General features: G+C 38.8%; 1 protein-coding gene across 1 annotated transcript in view; it reads right to left on the bottom strand.

The window, feature by feature from the left end:
* Window positions 1-16,730, bottom strand: part of LOC123946514 (ankyrin repeat domain-containing protein 26-like) — a 123,131-nt gene that overhangs the window by 85,617 nt on the left and 20,784 nt on the right. The window contains 4 exon segments of the mRNA XM_046011876.1: window positions 384-507; window positions 4,231-4,424; window positions 4,537-4,594; window positions 6,595-6,670. Of these exon segments, the coding sequence (XP_045867832.1) occupies window positions 384-507; window positions 4,231-4,424; window positions 4,537-4,594; window positions 6,595-6,670 (452 nt within the window).

The following is a 16,730-nucleotide window of genomic DNA, read 5'->3' as shown; positions in this document are numbered from 1 at the left end:
TTGAAGAATTTTCAGGAAGAAAAAGCTGGTTTACTTAAATAGAAAGACAGCAAAAAAAAAAAAAAAAGACACGAAAAATATCTTAAAGAAATGGGTAACGGGGCGCCTGGGTGGCTCAGTGGGTTAAAGCCTCTGCCTTCGGCTTGGGTCATGATCCCAGGGTCCTGGGATCGAGCCCCACATCAGGCTCTCTGCTCAGCAGGGAGCCTGCTTCCTCCTCTCTCTCTGCCTGCCTCTCTGCCTACTTGTGATTTCTCTCTGTCAAATAAATAAAACATTTAAAAAAAAAAGAAATGGGTAACATAACTGGATCTACATACTGTGATATTTTTTATACTAGCATTTAAGCCTAGAAAAAAATGCATCGATGTTCACTAACTTACCATGTCTATCATTTTTATCTGCCCCATCAGCAGAAGTCAAACAGTCATTAACTGTTTGCTCGTGTGGAACACTTTCAGTAATACCATCGTCCTTTGTTCCAATTGCTGGCTGCTCCTCTCCTTCCTATAAAAACAACACAAAACAAAAACCCAACTTCAGAAATCATCACATCAATTCACGTGCTCATCACTCACTCACTCACAAAGACAAATCTGTCAAGTCATGGGCACTGTCCTAGGAGAAGCTGGAAAAACAAATAAAAGAGACTGCCATATATACTAGTAGGGGTAGAGATGGACAAAAACAAGAACAGAAGAGTATCATTTACTAGATCTACAGGTGAAGAGAATAAAGCACAGTGAAGGCACAAAGGGGAAAACAGTTGTATATGGGAAGCTCGGGAAATGCTGCAAAGGTAGGGCTGTATCTTGAGAGAGAGATACACAAAGATGGTGTGAAGGGCATTCTAGAAAAGGTAGAATGAGCAAAAGGATGACGTATGGAATAACACAGTAATTGACGATAGCTACGGAAGGTGGCAAAACTGGAACACAATTTTTGGGAGTGGGATAGAGACAGAATCGGAAAACCAGGACTGAAACAAAAAAGGCAAGTGTCATGCTGGAATATGGACTTTCTCCTTCAGGTAATGGGTATCCACTAAAGAAGCAGAGGAGTTACATCACCACAAATATATTCTAGAAAGGTCACTCTGACAGCAATGAGGCACAAAGGGGCACCTGGGTGGCTCAGTGGGTTAAAGCCTCTGCCTTCGGCTCAGGTGATCAGGGAGCATCAGGTCATGATCCCTGATGCAGGTGATCGAGCCCTGCATCGGGCTTTCTGCCCAGCGGGGAGCCTGCTTCCTCCTCTCTCTCTGCCTGCCTCTCTGCCTACTTGTGATCTGTCTGTCAAGTAAATAAATAAAATCTTTAAAAAAAAAAAAAAGGAACCCAAACCAGAAACCAGAAGAGGATTTCAAAATTGTAGGTGAGAGAGGGAATTATAGTAAGATATGAAAAATGGGAAGCAGGTACAAAATAATGAATGGAGAGTGACTGAATGTGGTGATTTTTTTTTCTTTTTTTGCTTTTTAATATTTTTTAAAGGTTTTATATTTATTTGTCAGAGAGAGAGCACAAGCAAGAAGAGTAGCAGGCAGAGAGAGAAGCAGACTCCTCGCTGAGCAAGGAGCCCAACAAGGGACTCAAGCCCAGAACCCTACGGTCATGCCCTGAGCTGAAGGCAGATGCTTAGCCGACTGAGCCTCCTAGGCACTCCTTTTTCTAATTTAAATTCAATTAATTAACATAATGTATTATTGTTTTCAGAGGTAGAGATGTGATGATTTTTTTTCTAAAAAGATTTAATTTATTTATATTTAGAAGGAGAGGGTGTGTGCATGCAGGTAAAGGGGCAGAGGGAGAGGAAGAGAGAGAATCCTCAAGTAGACTCCCTACTCAGTATGGAGCCCGACCCGGGGCTTCATACCAAGACCCTGACATCATGACCTGAGCCAACACCAACAGTCGGATGCTTAACTGAGCAAACCGCCCAAGTACCCCTGGATGTAGTAATTTCAGGGAAGTTTGGAGTCCAGGATTTTTCCTACTTCAGTGTTTCAGTGGTGCTATCTACTAGGATGGGGAAAACAAATGACAGAGCAGATTACAAAAAGTCAGGGAAGAAGAAAGGGTCAGAAACAATGTCTTCAATCTGGGACATACCAAATTTAAAGCACCCAGGAGACTTTTTTTTTAAAGATTTTATTTATTTATTTGTCAGAGACAGAGAGTACAAGTAGAGGGAGGGCAGGGAGAGGGAGAAGCAGGCTCCCCGCTGAACAAGAAGCCCAATGCAGGACTCAATCCCAGCACCCTGGGATCATGACCTGAATCAAAGATAGATGCTTAACTGACTGAGCCACCCAGACATCCCAAAGCACCCAGAAGACTTAAGAAGAAAATTCTAGACAAATACATTTGGAGTAGGAAAAATGACATTACTTATGGTTAAAAAGATAAATATCGGGTGCCTGGGTGGCTCAGTGGGTTGAGTCTCTGCCTTCAGCTCAGGTCATGATCTCAGGGTCCTGGGATCCAGGACCACATCGGGCTCTCTGCCCAGCGGGGAGCCTGCTTCCCCCCTCTTTCTGCCTGCCTCTCTGCCTCCTTGTGATCTCTCTGTCAAATAAAAACATAAAAATCTTTTTTAAAAAAAAGATAAATATATATACTAAAATATACCAACCTGATATTATTAAATAATGTAAACCTACACAGAACTCTTGAAATTTTCAGAACAAAAATAAAAGCAGAGGGGGAAAACCATGGGATTCAATATCTCAATTACATACTTCAACATTAGTTTCAAGGATAGAAAATATATTTTTATTAATGTAGGCAAGTTAATGGGCACCTGGGTGGTCAGGTGAGATCCTCAGGTGAGGATCTCAGGTTTGTGAGACTGAGTCCCACATCATGCTCCTGCTCAGCGGGGAGTCTGCTTCTTTCCTTCTCTCTTCCTCTCCCTCTGTCCCTCCTCCCCCCCAACTCTGTCTCTCCCTTGCTCTGAAATAAATCTTTAGAAAAAATATATACATAAGCAAGATTCATTTCTGTAATGAATACCATTTTTAAGATTAATAAAGATTTAACTGCAAAACACCAATTCAAGATTTTTGTAAGAATACTCATTTTTAAAAATTAATCTTAAAAGATTTATATTAATAAGAGAAATATGGGATTTTAGAATTCTGAGGCATTTTTAAGTACTACGATATATGAGAAAAATATAAAACTCTATTTTAAAATTCACATGGTTTTCTTATTCCACTATGAGCAGCATATTTCACCAGTAGTTAAGGACCAGAGAAAGAATCTAGTATTAAAAAATAATCATGATCATCCAAGTTAAAGGTTTTAAAGCCTCCAAATACATGTGTCATTATCAAGCAGGACCCAATATTCACATGAGGAAAGAAGAAAGGGACAAAAAAATAAATAAATAAAATCACCAGTACTTCTGAATTTCAGATATAAAAGAATTCACATGTTAAATTTAACAACTGTGGGAGCTCCTGGCTGGCTCAGTGGGAAAAGGGTGTGACTCTTGATCTCAGGGTTGTGAGTTCAAGCCCCATGCTGGGTATAGAGATTACTTAAAATTTTTTAAATCTAAAAAGAACCCCCCAAAACTAATAGCTATGAATACTAATGTTTCCTAGTAATATAAAATGTTTCCACTATTGGAGATATTTGAAAAAGTAAAAATCATCTCCCAGAAATAATTCTGTATACTCCATTAGCAACCTTTCCTTCCTTATGATTCTATAATGACAAATAGTTCATATTAGGAAAAAAACTATAAACTGTGAGTTCATTCATTTGATGTGTGTGTATGTATATGCAGATACAATTAAAAATAAATCAGAAACTTAAAATAATTTCTACCATATTTTATAATGTAGAGTATCTGCTCTCCCATAGCCCCACTACTGCTATTGTGTTTTTATCATAATCTCTCTCAACTCTGCAAGTTTACATTCATCTCACCCTTCTTAAATGAATTCTTTCCCTTCGTGTCCTCCCGCATCTTCACATCCACCTACAGCTGTTCTTTCCAGTTGCTTTCTAATTCTGTCCTTCCATAATGGCATCCCTAAGAACTGTTTACTCCCACCAACCTTTATAAATCTCAATCCAATTACCTCTCTACCATTATGACACTGTTTTCTCTTATGATCTCGAGGACTTCCCTTTCTTCCTACGATTCTTTTCATTATAAGGATCAAGAGGATGAAATATGAAAAAAACATCGGGAAAAGTTTAAAATGAAACAACGTACCTTTGTAAGACCAAGGCCTAACAATGTGAAAGGAGGTTTTAGAATAGAATCTGGTGATGGCAAAGCAGAAGAGTCACAGACGTCGACTGATGGTTTGGAAGGAACGCCAACCGTATCTTCACATTTGTTATCAGAATTATCATCCTCAAATACAGTTTTATCTCCCGGTGATACAAGGCCAGGTTTTGTTTCCACTTAGTAAAAAACAAAATAAAGAGTATATGAAAATATCTGTAATTTCGAATTACTGACTAACACAAGAACGGACAAAAATCAGTGAATAACACAAGTCTTCAAAGAGCTTACAGTTCTTGAAAAGCTGAGAATCAATCATTAGTTGTCTTAAGTTTGGTTTTGAGGTATTCTAGAAAAAAAATTAATAGTATTAAGGATTACAAATAACACATTTGGTAAAATAATTGTAATATTCACCATTGTCAAATGAGCACCACTACACAAAGAACATGGGTTTTGGAATCATTCAAATGTAGATTCAAATCTGTTCTGCCATTTACTAGCCTACATTTTCTCATGGGGTGAGGATTATGAGAGATGTGTGTGTTCCAAAATTCATTGTGTATGCACCACACCCAGTGCTCCATGCAATACGTGCCCTCCTTAATACCCACCACCAGGCTCAACCAATCTCCCACCCCCCGCCCCTTCAAAACCCTCAGATTGTTTTTCAGAGTCCATAGTCTCTCATGGTTCTTCTCCCCTTCCAATTTCCCTCAACTCCCTTCTCCTCTCCATCTCCCTATGTCCTCCATGTTATTCCTTATGCTCCACAAGTAAGTGAAACCATATGATAATTGACTCTCTCTGCTTGATTTATTTCACTCAACATAACTTCCTTGCTGTTTTCCAGAGTGGTTGCACCAGCTTGCATTCCCACCAACACTGTAAGGAGGTTCCCCTTTCTCCGCATCCTCTCAACACTTGTTGTTTACTGTCTTGTTGATTTTGGCCATTCTAACTGGTGTAAGGTGGTATCTCAATGTGTTTTTGCTTTGAATATCTCTGATGACTAATGATGATGAACACATGGAACTGGCACAAAAACAGACACACAGACCAGTGGAACAGAATAGATTCCATATATGAACCCTCAACCTATGGTCAAATAATCTTCAACAAAGCAGGAAAAAAAATACAGGAGAAAAAAGACAGTCTATCTAAAATTCTAAGCTCACAATTAGAGGATAGTAAAAAATATACTGTAACCTTCTTTCTTATTTATTTATTTCCTCAACATAATTCATTTGCACTTATAAATACTAAACATGAAAAAGGAATATAAATTTTTAATTATGTATTTTTAAAATTTTAATATTTAATTATAACTTATTATGCACATTACATTACTTATAACATTCCATTATACAGAATTCCATCTGTCTGCTCATTAATTCACATTCAAAAAATATTAAAATTGCTTCTTCAGGCAAGGTTTTATTCTAGGTGTTCCAGGAGATGCGCAATTATGTTTCCTAACATCCAATAGCTTATCATGATGCAGGAGCTTTAACATGAATATTCAAATAAATATAAAGTGACTGAAAGTTTAAATCTTAGAATCTGATACAAAGATTATGAGTAAATATTTTTAAAAACTATAATATAAAAGGTTTCTGAAATTAGACAATTTACCATATGGATATGAAAAGCCTGTCCTTCTAGTGTTAATTATTATTTTAGGCAAAACATGTATTCTTCCCTTAAAGAGTTTTAACTATACTCTTTATGGAATTATTTTGAAAACACAGTAGAATGCCTTTGCAATATAAATTTTGAGAGGCAGTTTAAATTTCTGAATTTCTGCAATTTCCAAACTTATTTTGGTCTAAATGTAAAACAAGGGATAGAAAAAGCGAAAAAAAATCTTCTTTCATAAAACTACATGCTACCAAAATAAAAAATGTCCAAGAAAAAGCAATCTGCAATAAAAAACTGGGTCCACTAAAGACTCATTGAGGCATGAATACTATAAAAGTCATGTTAGAAAGAGAGAGAGAGAGAGAAAGAGAAAGGAAAAGAAAAGTCATGATAAGATAATTTAAAACTCACAGTAAGAATCCTTATCCTTGACCAAATGTCATATTTCCTCCATCATGGGAAAGCTTTTCCCAATATAATTTTCCTGTTATTATATATTTCCAGCCCATTTTTTCCACCTTCGATATTTAACAGAGTTAAAAAAAAAAAATTCAACTTCTCATATTTCTATAAAATGGTTTGTTCTGACCAACATTCTACTTCAAACATAAAATGATGATAGGCAAGCCACTGTTAAATTTTAAGAGTAAATAATACACAAAACTAAATTCAGAGCAGGAAAATTAATTTCACAAGAGTGTACATTACCTTCATAGTCAAACTTAAGTCTTCATCATCTGATGTAGGCCATGAAGCGTTACCATCACCAGGTTTAATGGAAATACTTTAGAGCAAAATATACAACAAAAACAAGTTCATGAAAAAGAAAAATCGAGTGAAAGTTCATCTATTTATTTATTGAATAAAGTTTCTTGATGTAATTGAACTTTGGCCTCTGTTTTTTTTATTAAGTTTTTATTTTAATTCCAGTATCATTAACACACAGTGCTATATTAGTTTCATGTACACAGTATAATGATTTAGAAATTCTATCACCCAGTGCTCATCACGACAAGTGCATTCCTTAACACTTAGCTCCTATTTCACCCATTCCCCCACCCATCTCCCCTCTGGTAACCATCAACTTGGTCTCTATAGTTAAGAGTCGGTTTCTTCATTGTCTGTCTCTCATTTCTTGTTGTTTTTTTCTTTGCTCATTTCTATTGTTTCTTAAATTCTACATATGAGTGAAATCATATGGTATTTGTCTTTCGCTGACTTAACTCCACTTAGCACAATACTCTCTAGTTCCCTCCATTTCACTGCAAATCACAAAATTTCATTCTTTTCTATGGCTGAATATTCCATTGTATATATATGCCACTTCTTCTTTATCCATTCATCTATCAATGGACACTCGGGCTGACTATTGTAACTAATGCTGTAGTAACCACAGGGGTACATGTATCCATTCAAATTGGTATTTTCGTATTTTGGGGAGTAAATACCCAATAGTGTCATTACTGGATTGTAGGGTAGTTCAGTTTTTACCTTTTGGAAGAAATTCCATACTGTTTCCACAGTGGCTGCATTAGCTTGAATTCCCACCAATAATCCAAGAGGATTCCTTTTCTCCACATACTTGCCAACATTGTTACTTATGTTTTTTATTTTAGCCATTCTGACAGGTAGGAAGTGGTATCTCATTATAGTTTTGATTTCCATTTCCCTGATGATGAGTGATGCTGAGTATCTTCTTAGGTGCCTGTTGGTCATCTGTGTGTTTTCTTTGGAAAAATGTCTGTTCGTGTCTTCTGATCATTTTTAAATTCGGTTGTGTTTTGGGTGCTGGGTTCTATCAATTCTTTTTATTTGTATACTAACCCGTTATTGGCTATGTCATTTGCAAATATTTACTCCTATTCCATAGGTTTCCTTTTTGTTGTGTGGATTGATTCCTTCACTGTGCAAAACCTTTTGATTTTGATGTGGTCCCAACAGTTTCTTTTTGCTTTTACTGCTCCTGAGGCAAGAGCAGTAAGCAAAAATAAACAGAAACAGACTCAGAAATACAGAGAATTCTATATTGCCAGAAGGGAGGGGGGTGGGGGATGGACAAAATGGGTAAAGGGGAATGGGAGGTTCAGGATTCCAGTTAGAGTAAGTCACAGGGATCCAAGTACAGCATAGGGAATACAGTCAAGGGTATTGTAATAGCATCATGCAGTAAGAGAGAGTAGCTACACTTGTAGTAGGCATGGTGTAACATTCAGAGCTCTTAAATCACCTGAAACACAACATAACATTATGTGTCAACTATGCTTCAATTTTAAAAAATAAGCAAACAAATATACAAATGTTAAAGAACAAATTTATGTCATTAGTGGGAATACTGTTCCCAGAGAGATTAAAAACTATAAGGTCCAACTTTTTCCCTACACAGGTCCTGCCTTATTTAGGTATATGAACTAGCAACACCTTAAAAATCATCATAAGTGAGGGAGGAGTCAAGATGGCGGAGAAGTAGCAGGCTGAGACTACATCAGGTAGCAGGAGATCAGCTCGATAGCTTATCTAAACATTGCAAATACCTAAAAATCCAACAGGAGATCGAAGAGAAGAACAGCAATTCTAAAAACAGAAAATCAACCACTTTCTGAAAAGTAGGACTGGTGGAGAAGTGAATCCAAAACCACAGGAAGATAGACCGCGGGGGGGAGGGGCCGACTCCCGGCAAGCGGCGGAACAACGGAGCACAAAATCAGGACTTTTAAAAGTCTGCTCCACTGGGGCGCCTGGGTGGCTCAGTGGATTAAGCCGCTGCCTTCGGCTCAGGTCATGATCTCAGGGACCTGGGATCGAGCCGCGCATTGGGCTCTCTGCTCAGCAGGGAGCCTGCCTCCTCCTCTCTCTCTGCCTGCCTCTCTGCCTACTTGTGATCTCTCTCTCTGTCAAATAAATAAATAAAATCTAAAAAAAAAAAAAAAGTCTGCTCCACTGAGGGATATTGCTCCAGAGGCTAAACCAGGGTGAAGCCCACACGGGGTCAGCGTGGCCCCAGGTCCCGCAGGGTCACAGAGGATCGGGGGTGTCAGAGTGCCGCAGAGCTTGCAGGTATTAGAACGGGAAAGCCGGCTACAGAAACAGAGCCGAGGAGTGAGCTCTCAGCTTGGGGTTACCTTGAACCAGTTGCAGGCTGGGTGAGTTCAGAGCACGGCTGGAGACCGGGGATACGGGAGAGATTGGGCGCTGTTCTCTGGGGGCGCACTGAGGAGTGGGGCCCTGGGCTCTTGGTTCTTCCGGGCCGGAGACTGGGAGGCCGCCATTTTCATTCCCGTCCTCCAGAACTCCATGGAAAGCGTTCAGGGAACAGAAGCTCCCAAAAGGGAACCTTAGTGGATTACTTAGTCCGGCCCCAGGTAAGGGCGGTACAATTCCACCTCAGGCAAAGACACTTGAGAGTCACTACAACAGGCCCCTCCCCAAGAAGATCAACAAAAAAACCAGCCAGGACAAAGTTCGTCTACCAAGGAAAGCAGGTTCAATACCAAGGACAACAGCGGAATTCCACAGGAGAAAGCAAAGCACGGAACTCATGGCTTTCTCCCCATGATTCTTTAGACTTGCAGTTAATTTAATTTTTTTTTCAAATTTTTTTTCTTCTTCTACTAAATTTTTTTAACTTTTACCCTTCTCTTTTTTAACGTTTTTTTAACAGTTTATATAATATATATATTTTTTCTTTCTTTTTTATATTTTTTCTTTGTTTTCATTTTTTAATTTTTTCTTTTTTTTCCTGAACCTCTTTTTATCCCCTTTCACCCCCCCAGATTTGGGGTCTCTTCTGATTTGGTTAAAGCACATTTTTCTGGGGTCGTTGCCACCCTTTTAGTATTTTACTTGCTACCTTCATATACTCTTATGTGGACAAAACGACAAAGCAGAAAAATTCAACACAAAAAAAAGAACAAGAGGCAGTACCAAAGGCTAGGGACCTAATCAATACAGACATTGGTAATATGTCAGATCTAGAGTTCAGAGTGATGATTCTGAAGGTTCTAGCCGGGCTTGAAAAAGGCATGGAAGATTTAGAGAAACCTTCTCTGGAGATATAAAAGCCCTTTCTGGAGAAATAAAAGAACTAAAATCTAACCAAGTTGAAATTAAAAAAAGCTATTAATGAGGTGCAATCAAAAATGGAGGCTCTCAATGCTACGATAAATGAGGCAGAAGAAAGAATTAGTGATATAGAAGACCAAATGACAGAGAATAAAGAAGCTGAGCAAAAGAGGGACAAACAACTACTAGACCACAAGGGGAGAATTCGAGAGATAAATGATAACATAAGACGAAACAACATTAGAATAATTGGGATTCCAGAAGAAAAAGAAAGAGAGAGGGGAGCAGAAGGTATATTGGAGAGAATTATTGGAGAGAATTTCCCTAATATGGCAAAGGGAACAAGCATCAAAATCCAGGAGGTGCAGAGAACCCCCCTCAAAATCAGCAAGAATAGGTCCACACCTCGTCACCTAATAGTAAAATTTACAAGTCTTAGTGATAAAGAGAAAATCCTGAAAGCAGCCCAGGAAAAGAAGTCTGTAACATACGATGGTAAAAATATTAGATTGGCAGCACACTTATCCACAGGGACCTGGCAGGCCAGAAAGAGCTGGTGTGATATATTCAGAGCACTAAACGAGAAAAACATGCAGCCAAGAATACTATATCCAGCTAGGCTATCATTGAAAATAGAAGGAGAGATAAAAACTTCCAGGACAAACAAAAACTGAAAGAATTTGCAAACACCAAACCAGCTCTACAGGAAATATTAAAACGGGTCCTCTAAACAAAGAGAGAGTCTAAAAGTAGTAGATCAGAAAGGAACAGAGACAATCAGTCACAGTCACCTTACAGGCAATACAATGGCACTAAACTCTCAATAGTTAACATGAATGTTAATGGACTAACTGCCCCAATCAAAAGACACAGGGTATCAGAATGGATAAAAAAACAAAACCTGGGCGCCTGGGTGGCTCAATGGGTTAAGCCGCTGCCTTTGGCTCAGGTCATGATTCCAGGGTCCTGGGATTGAGTCCTGCATCGGGCTCCCTGCTCAGCAGCGAGCTTGCTTCCCTCTCTCTCTCTCTCTCTCTCTCTCTCTCTCTGCCTGCCTCTCTGTCTACTTGTGATCTCTCTCTGTCAAATAAATAAATAAAATCTTTTTTAAAAAAAATCTGTATGTTGCCTACAAGAAACTCATTTTAGACCCGGAGACATCTCCAGATTTAAAGTGAGGGGGTGGAAAACAATTTACCATGCTAATGGACATCAGAAGAAAGGTGGGGTGGCAATGCTTATATCAGGTCAAATAGATTTTAAGCCAAAGACTATAATAAGAGATGAGGAAGGACACTATATCCTACTCAGGGGGTCTGTCCAACAAGAAGATCTAACAATTTAAAATATCTATGTCCCTATTGTGGGAGCAGCCAACTATATAAACCAATTAATAACAAAATCAAAGAAACACATCAATAATAATACAATAATAGTAGGGGACTTTAACACTCCCCTCATTGAAATGGACAGATCATCCAAGCAAAAGATCAACAAGGAAATAAAGGCCTTAAATGACACACTGGACCAGATGGACATCACAGATATATTCAGAACATTTCATCCCAAAGCAACAGAATACACATTCTTCTCTAGTGCACATGGAATATTCTCTAGAATAGATCACATGCTGGGTCCTAAATCAGGTCTCAACCGGTATCAAAAGATTGGGATCGTTCCTTGCATATTTTAAGACCACAATGCTCTGAAGCTAGAACTCAATCACAAGAGGAAATTTGGAAAGCACCCAAATACATGGAGACTAAACAGCATCCTTCTAAAGAATGAATGGGTCAACCAGGAAATTAAAGAAGAATTGAAAAAATTCATGGAAACAAATGATAATGAAAACACAACAGTTCAAAATCTGTGGGACACAGCAAAGGCAGTCCTGAGAGGAAAATATATAGCGGTACAAGCCTTTCTCAAGAAACAAGAAAGGTCTCAAGTACACAACCTAACCCTACGCGTAAAGGAGCTGGAGAAAGTACAAGCCTTTCTCAAGAAACAAGAAAGGTCTCGGGGTGCCTGGGTGGCTCAGTGGGTTAAAGCCTCTGCCTTCGGCTCAGGTCATGATCTCAGGGTCCTGGGATCAAGCCCCGCATCGGGCTCTTTGCTCCGCAGGGAGCCTGCTTCCTCCTCTCTCTCTGCCTGCCTCTCTGCCTGCTTGTGATTTCTCTCTGTCAAAGAAATAAAATATTAAAAAAAAAAAGGTCTCAAAAGTACACAACCTAACCCTACACCTAAAGGAGCTGGAGAAAGAACAAGACAGAAACCCTAAACCCAGCAGGAGAAGAGAAATCATAAAGATCAGAGCAAAAATCAATGAAATAGAAACCAAAAAAACAATAGAACAAATCAACAAAACTAGGAGCTGGTTCTTTGAAATAATTAATAAGATTAATAAACCCCTGGCCAGACTTATCAAAAAGAAAAGAGAAAGGACCCAAATAAATAAAATCATGAATGAAAGAGGAGAGATCACAACCAACACCAAAGAAATAAAGACAATTTTAAGAACATAGTAGGAGCAACTCTATGCCAACAAATTTCACAATCTGGAAGAAATGGATGCACTCCTAGAGACATATAAACTACCACAACTGAAACAGGAAGAAATAGAAAACCTGAACAGACCCATAACCAGTAAGGAGATTGAAACAGTCATCAAAAATCTCCAAACAAACAAAAGCCCAGGGCCAGACGGCTTCCCAGGGGAATTCTACCAAACATTTCAAGAAGAACTAATTCCTATTCTCCTGAAACTGTTCCAAAAAATAGAAATGGAAGGAAAACTTCCAAACTCATTCTATGAGGCCAGCATCACCTTGATCCCAAAACCAGACAAGGATCCCACCAAAAAAGAGAACTACAGACCAATATCCTTGATGAACACAGATGCAAAAATTCTCACCAAAATACTAGCCAATAGGATTCAACAGTACATTAAAAGGATTATTCACCACAACCAAGTGGGATTTATTCCAGGGCTGCAAGGTTGGTTCAACATCCACAAATCAATCAATGTGATACAACACATTAATAAAAGAAAGAACAAGAACCATATGATACTCTCAATAGATGCTGAAAAAGCATTTGACAAAGTACAGCATCCTTTCCTGATCAAAACTCTTCAAAGTGTAGGGATAGAGGGCACATACCTCAATATTATCAAAGCCATCTATGAAAAACCCACTGAAAATACCATTCTCAATGGAGAAAAACTGAAAGCTTTTCCGTTAAGGTCAGGAACTCGGCAGGGATGTCCATTATCAGCACTGCTATTCAACATAATACTAGAAGTCCTAGCCTCAGCAATCAGACAACAAAAGGAAATTAAAGGCATCCAAATCAGCAAAGAAGAAGTCAAACGATCACTCTTCGCAGATGATATGATCCTATATGTGAAAAACCCAAAAGACTCCACTCCGAATCTGCTAGAACTTGTACAGGAATTTAGTAAAGTTTCAGGATATAAAATCAATGCACAGAAATCAGTTGCATTTCTCTACACCAACAACAAGACAGAAGAAAGAGAAATTAAGGAGTCCATCCCATTTACAATTGCACCAAAAACTATAAGATACCAAGGAATAAACCTAACCAAAGAGGCTAAGAATCTATATGCAGAAAACTATACAGTACTCATGAAAGAAATTGAGGAAGACACAAAGAAACGGAAAAATGTTCCATGCTCCTGGATTGGAAGAACAAGTACTGTGAAAATGTCTATGCTACCTAAAGAAATCTACACATTTAATGCAATCGCTATCAAAATACCATCCATTTTTTTCAAAGAAATGGAACAAATAATCCTAAAATTTATATGGAACCAGAAAAGACCTCGAATAGCCAAAGGCATACTGAAAAAGAAAGCCAAAGTTGATGGCATCACAAGTCCAGACTTCAAGCTCTATTACAAAGCTGTCATCATCAAAACAGCATGGTACTGGCACAAAAAGAGAAACATAGATCAATGGAACTGAATAGAGAGCCCAGAAATAGACGCTCAACTCTATGGTCAACTAATCTTCGACAAAGCAGGAAAGAATGTCCAATGGAAAAAAGACAGCCTCTTCAATAAATTGTGCTGGGAAAACTGGACAGAGACATGCAGAAAAATGAAATTGGACGATTTCCTTATACCACACACGAAAATAGACTCCAAATGAATGAAGGACCTCAATGTGAGAAAGGAATCCATCAAAATCCTTGAGGAGAACACAGGCAGCAACCTCTTTGACCTCAGCCACAGCAACATCTTCCTAGGAACATCGCCAAAGGCAAGGGAAGGAAGGGAAAAATGAACTACTGGGATTTCATCAAGATCAAAAGCTTTTGCACGGCAAAGGAAACAGTTAACCAAAAGACAACTGACAGAATGGGAGAAGATATTTGCAAACAACGTATCAGATAAAGGGCTAGTGTCCAAAATCTATAAGGAACTTAACAAACTCAACACCCAAAGAACAAACAATCCAATCAAGAAATGGGCAGAGGACATGAACAGACATTTCTGCAAAGAAGACATCCAGATGGCTAACAGACACATGAAAAAGTGCTCCATATCACTCGGCATCAGGGAAATACAAATCAAAACCACAATGAGATACCACTTCACACCAGTCAGAATGGCTAAAATTAACAAGTCAGGAAATGAGAGATGCTGGTGAGGATGTGGAGAAAGGGGAACCCTCCTCCACTGTTGGTGGGAATGCAAGCTGGTGCAACCACTCTGGAAAACAGCATGGAGGTTCCTCAAAATGTTGAAAATAGAACTACCCTATGACCCAGCAATTGCACTACTGGGTATTTAACCCTAAACTTACAAACATAGTGATCCGAAGGGTCACGTGTACCTGAATGTTTATAGCAGCAATGTCTACAATAGCCAAACTATGGAATGAACCTAGATGTCCATCAACAGATGAATGGATAAAGAAGATGTGGTATATATACACAATGGAATACTATGCAGCCATCAAAAGAAATGAAATCTAAAATCTATAAGGAATTTAGCAAACTCAACACCCAAAGAACAAACAATCCAATCAAGAAATGGGCAGAGGACATGAACAGACATTTCTGCAAAGAAGACATCCAGATGGCCAACAGACACATGAAAAAGTGCTCCACGTCACTCGGCATCAGGGAAATACAAATCAAAACCACAATGAGGTATCACCTCACACCAGTCAGAATGGCTAGAATTAACAAGTCAGGAAATGAGAGATGCTGGTGAGGATGCGGAGAAAGGGGAATCCTCCTACACTGTTGGTGGGAATGCAAGCTGGTGCAACCACTCTGGAAAACAGCATGGAGGTTCCTCAAAATGTTGAAAATAGAACTACCCTATGACCCCGCAATTGCACTACTGGGTATTTACCCTAAAGATACAAACATAGTGATCCGAAGGGGCATGTGCACCCGAATGTTTATAGCAGCAATGTCCACAATAGCCAAACTATGGAATGAACCTAGATGTCCATCAACAGATGAATGGATAAAGAAGAGGTGGTATATATACACAATGGAATACTATGCAGCCATCAAAAGAAATGAAATCTTGCCATTTGCAACCAACTGAATGGAACTAGAGGGTAGCATGCTTAGTGAAGTAAGTCAATCAGAGAAAGACAACTATCATATGATCTCCCTGATATGAGGACATGGAGAAGCAACATGGGGAGTTAGGGGGATAGGAGAAGAATAAATGAAACAAGATGTAATTGGGAGGGAGACAAACCATAAGTGACTCTCAATCTCATAAAACAAACTGAGGGTTTCTGAGGGGAGAGGGGGTTCAGAAAGGGGGAGTGGGGTTATGGACATTGGGGAGAGTATGCGCTATGGTGAGTGCTGTGAAGTATGTAAACCTGGTGATTCACAGAACTGCACCCCTGGGGATAAAAATACATTATATGTTTATAAAATAAATAAATAAATAATTTTAAAAAAAAACAAAACACCATCAAAAGCACTGAGACACCCAAGAAGAGAGACTGCTATAAAAATAGAGTCCTGGTAGCTAGCTGTGCCTCTATTTCCCTATACACTGCCTAATATTTTCTTTCTGTGAGCTCTTAGATCACTCTTTTATAGGGCTCAGTGGTACCCTCCAACCTTTTAAATCTTTAGCCTATGAAACCAGATTCCCAAAACAAGCATAGCATCAAATGACCAAGAGCAGGAGCCATTTCCTGCTCCTGGAGGACAAGCTAAACAGAATTTTCATCCATTTGATCATCTCAATGTAGACATGTTACCAACTACCCAAATGAAGCTCTTTTACTGATTTGACAGCCAGTCTTAGCCCACCAAATCCTACCTGTACATGGGAAGGACATCAAAGAATTAGAAAAAGAGGTGGAGTGAGGAGACCACTACCTTGGCCATACATCTGTGTAGTTCAGAATCTCCATTCCCCCATTACTCGAGAGGATCTAAGCCAAGATTGGGGTGGAAGTAGATGATATCACTTTCCTATATGCTGTAAAAAGCCTTCCCCATGGCTCAAATGATTTTAATACTTCTCAACAGAAAACCTGAGGTATGCCAGTTCATTCAATTAAACCAAAAAACAAAAAAACTGCTCATGATTTTCTTGAACCCTCTATTTTAATATGCTTTTCTAAACAACTCCCAATATCCTGTGTCCTTCATTCTACTGTGTGTGTGTGTGTCCTTCACTTCTGTAATCCGTCTTTATCTAACTTATCATAAGTCCAAATATTCTGACATCTTTACTAAAACTCTTATTCCTATCCAACCCAGTGTCGTTATTC

The sequence above is a fragment of the Meles meles genome, chromosome 7 (genome assembly GCF_922984935.1).
Source record: "Meles meles chromosome 7, mMelMel3.1 paternal haplotype, whole genome shotgun sequence".
Classification (NCBI taxonomy): Eukaryota; Metazoa; Chordata; class Mammalia; order Carnivora; family Mustelidae; genus Meles; species Meles meles.
The sequence above is the reverse complement of the archived record's forward strand: the minus strand, read 5'-3'. Positions and strand labels throughout refer to the sequence as shown.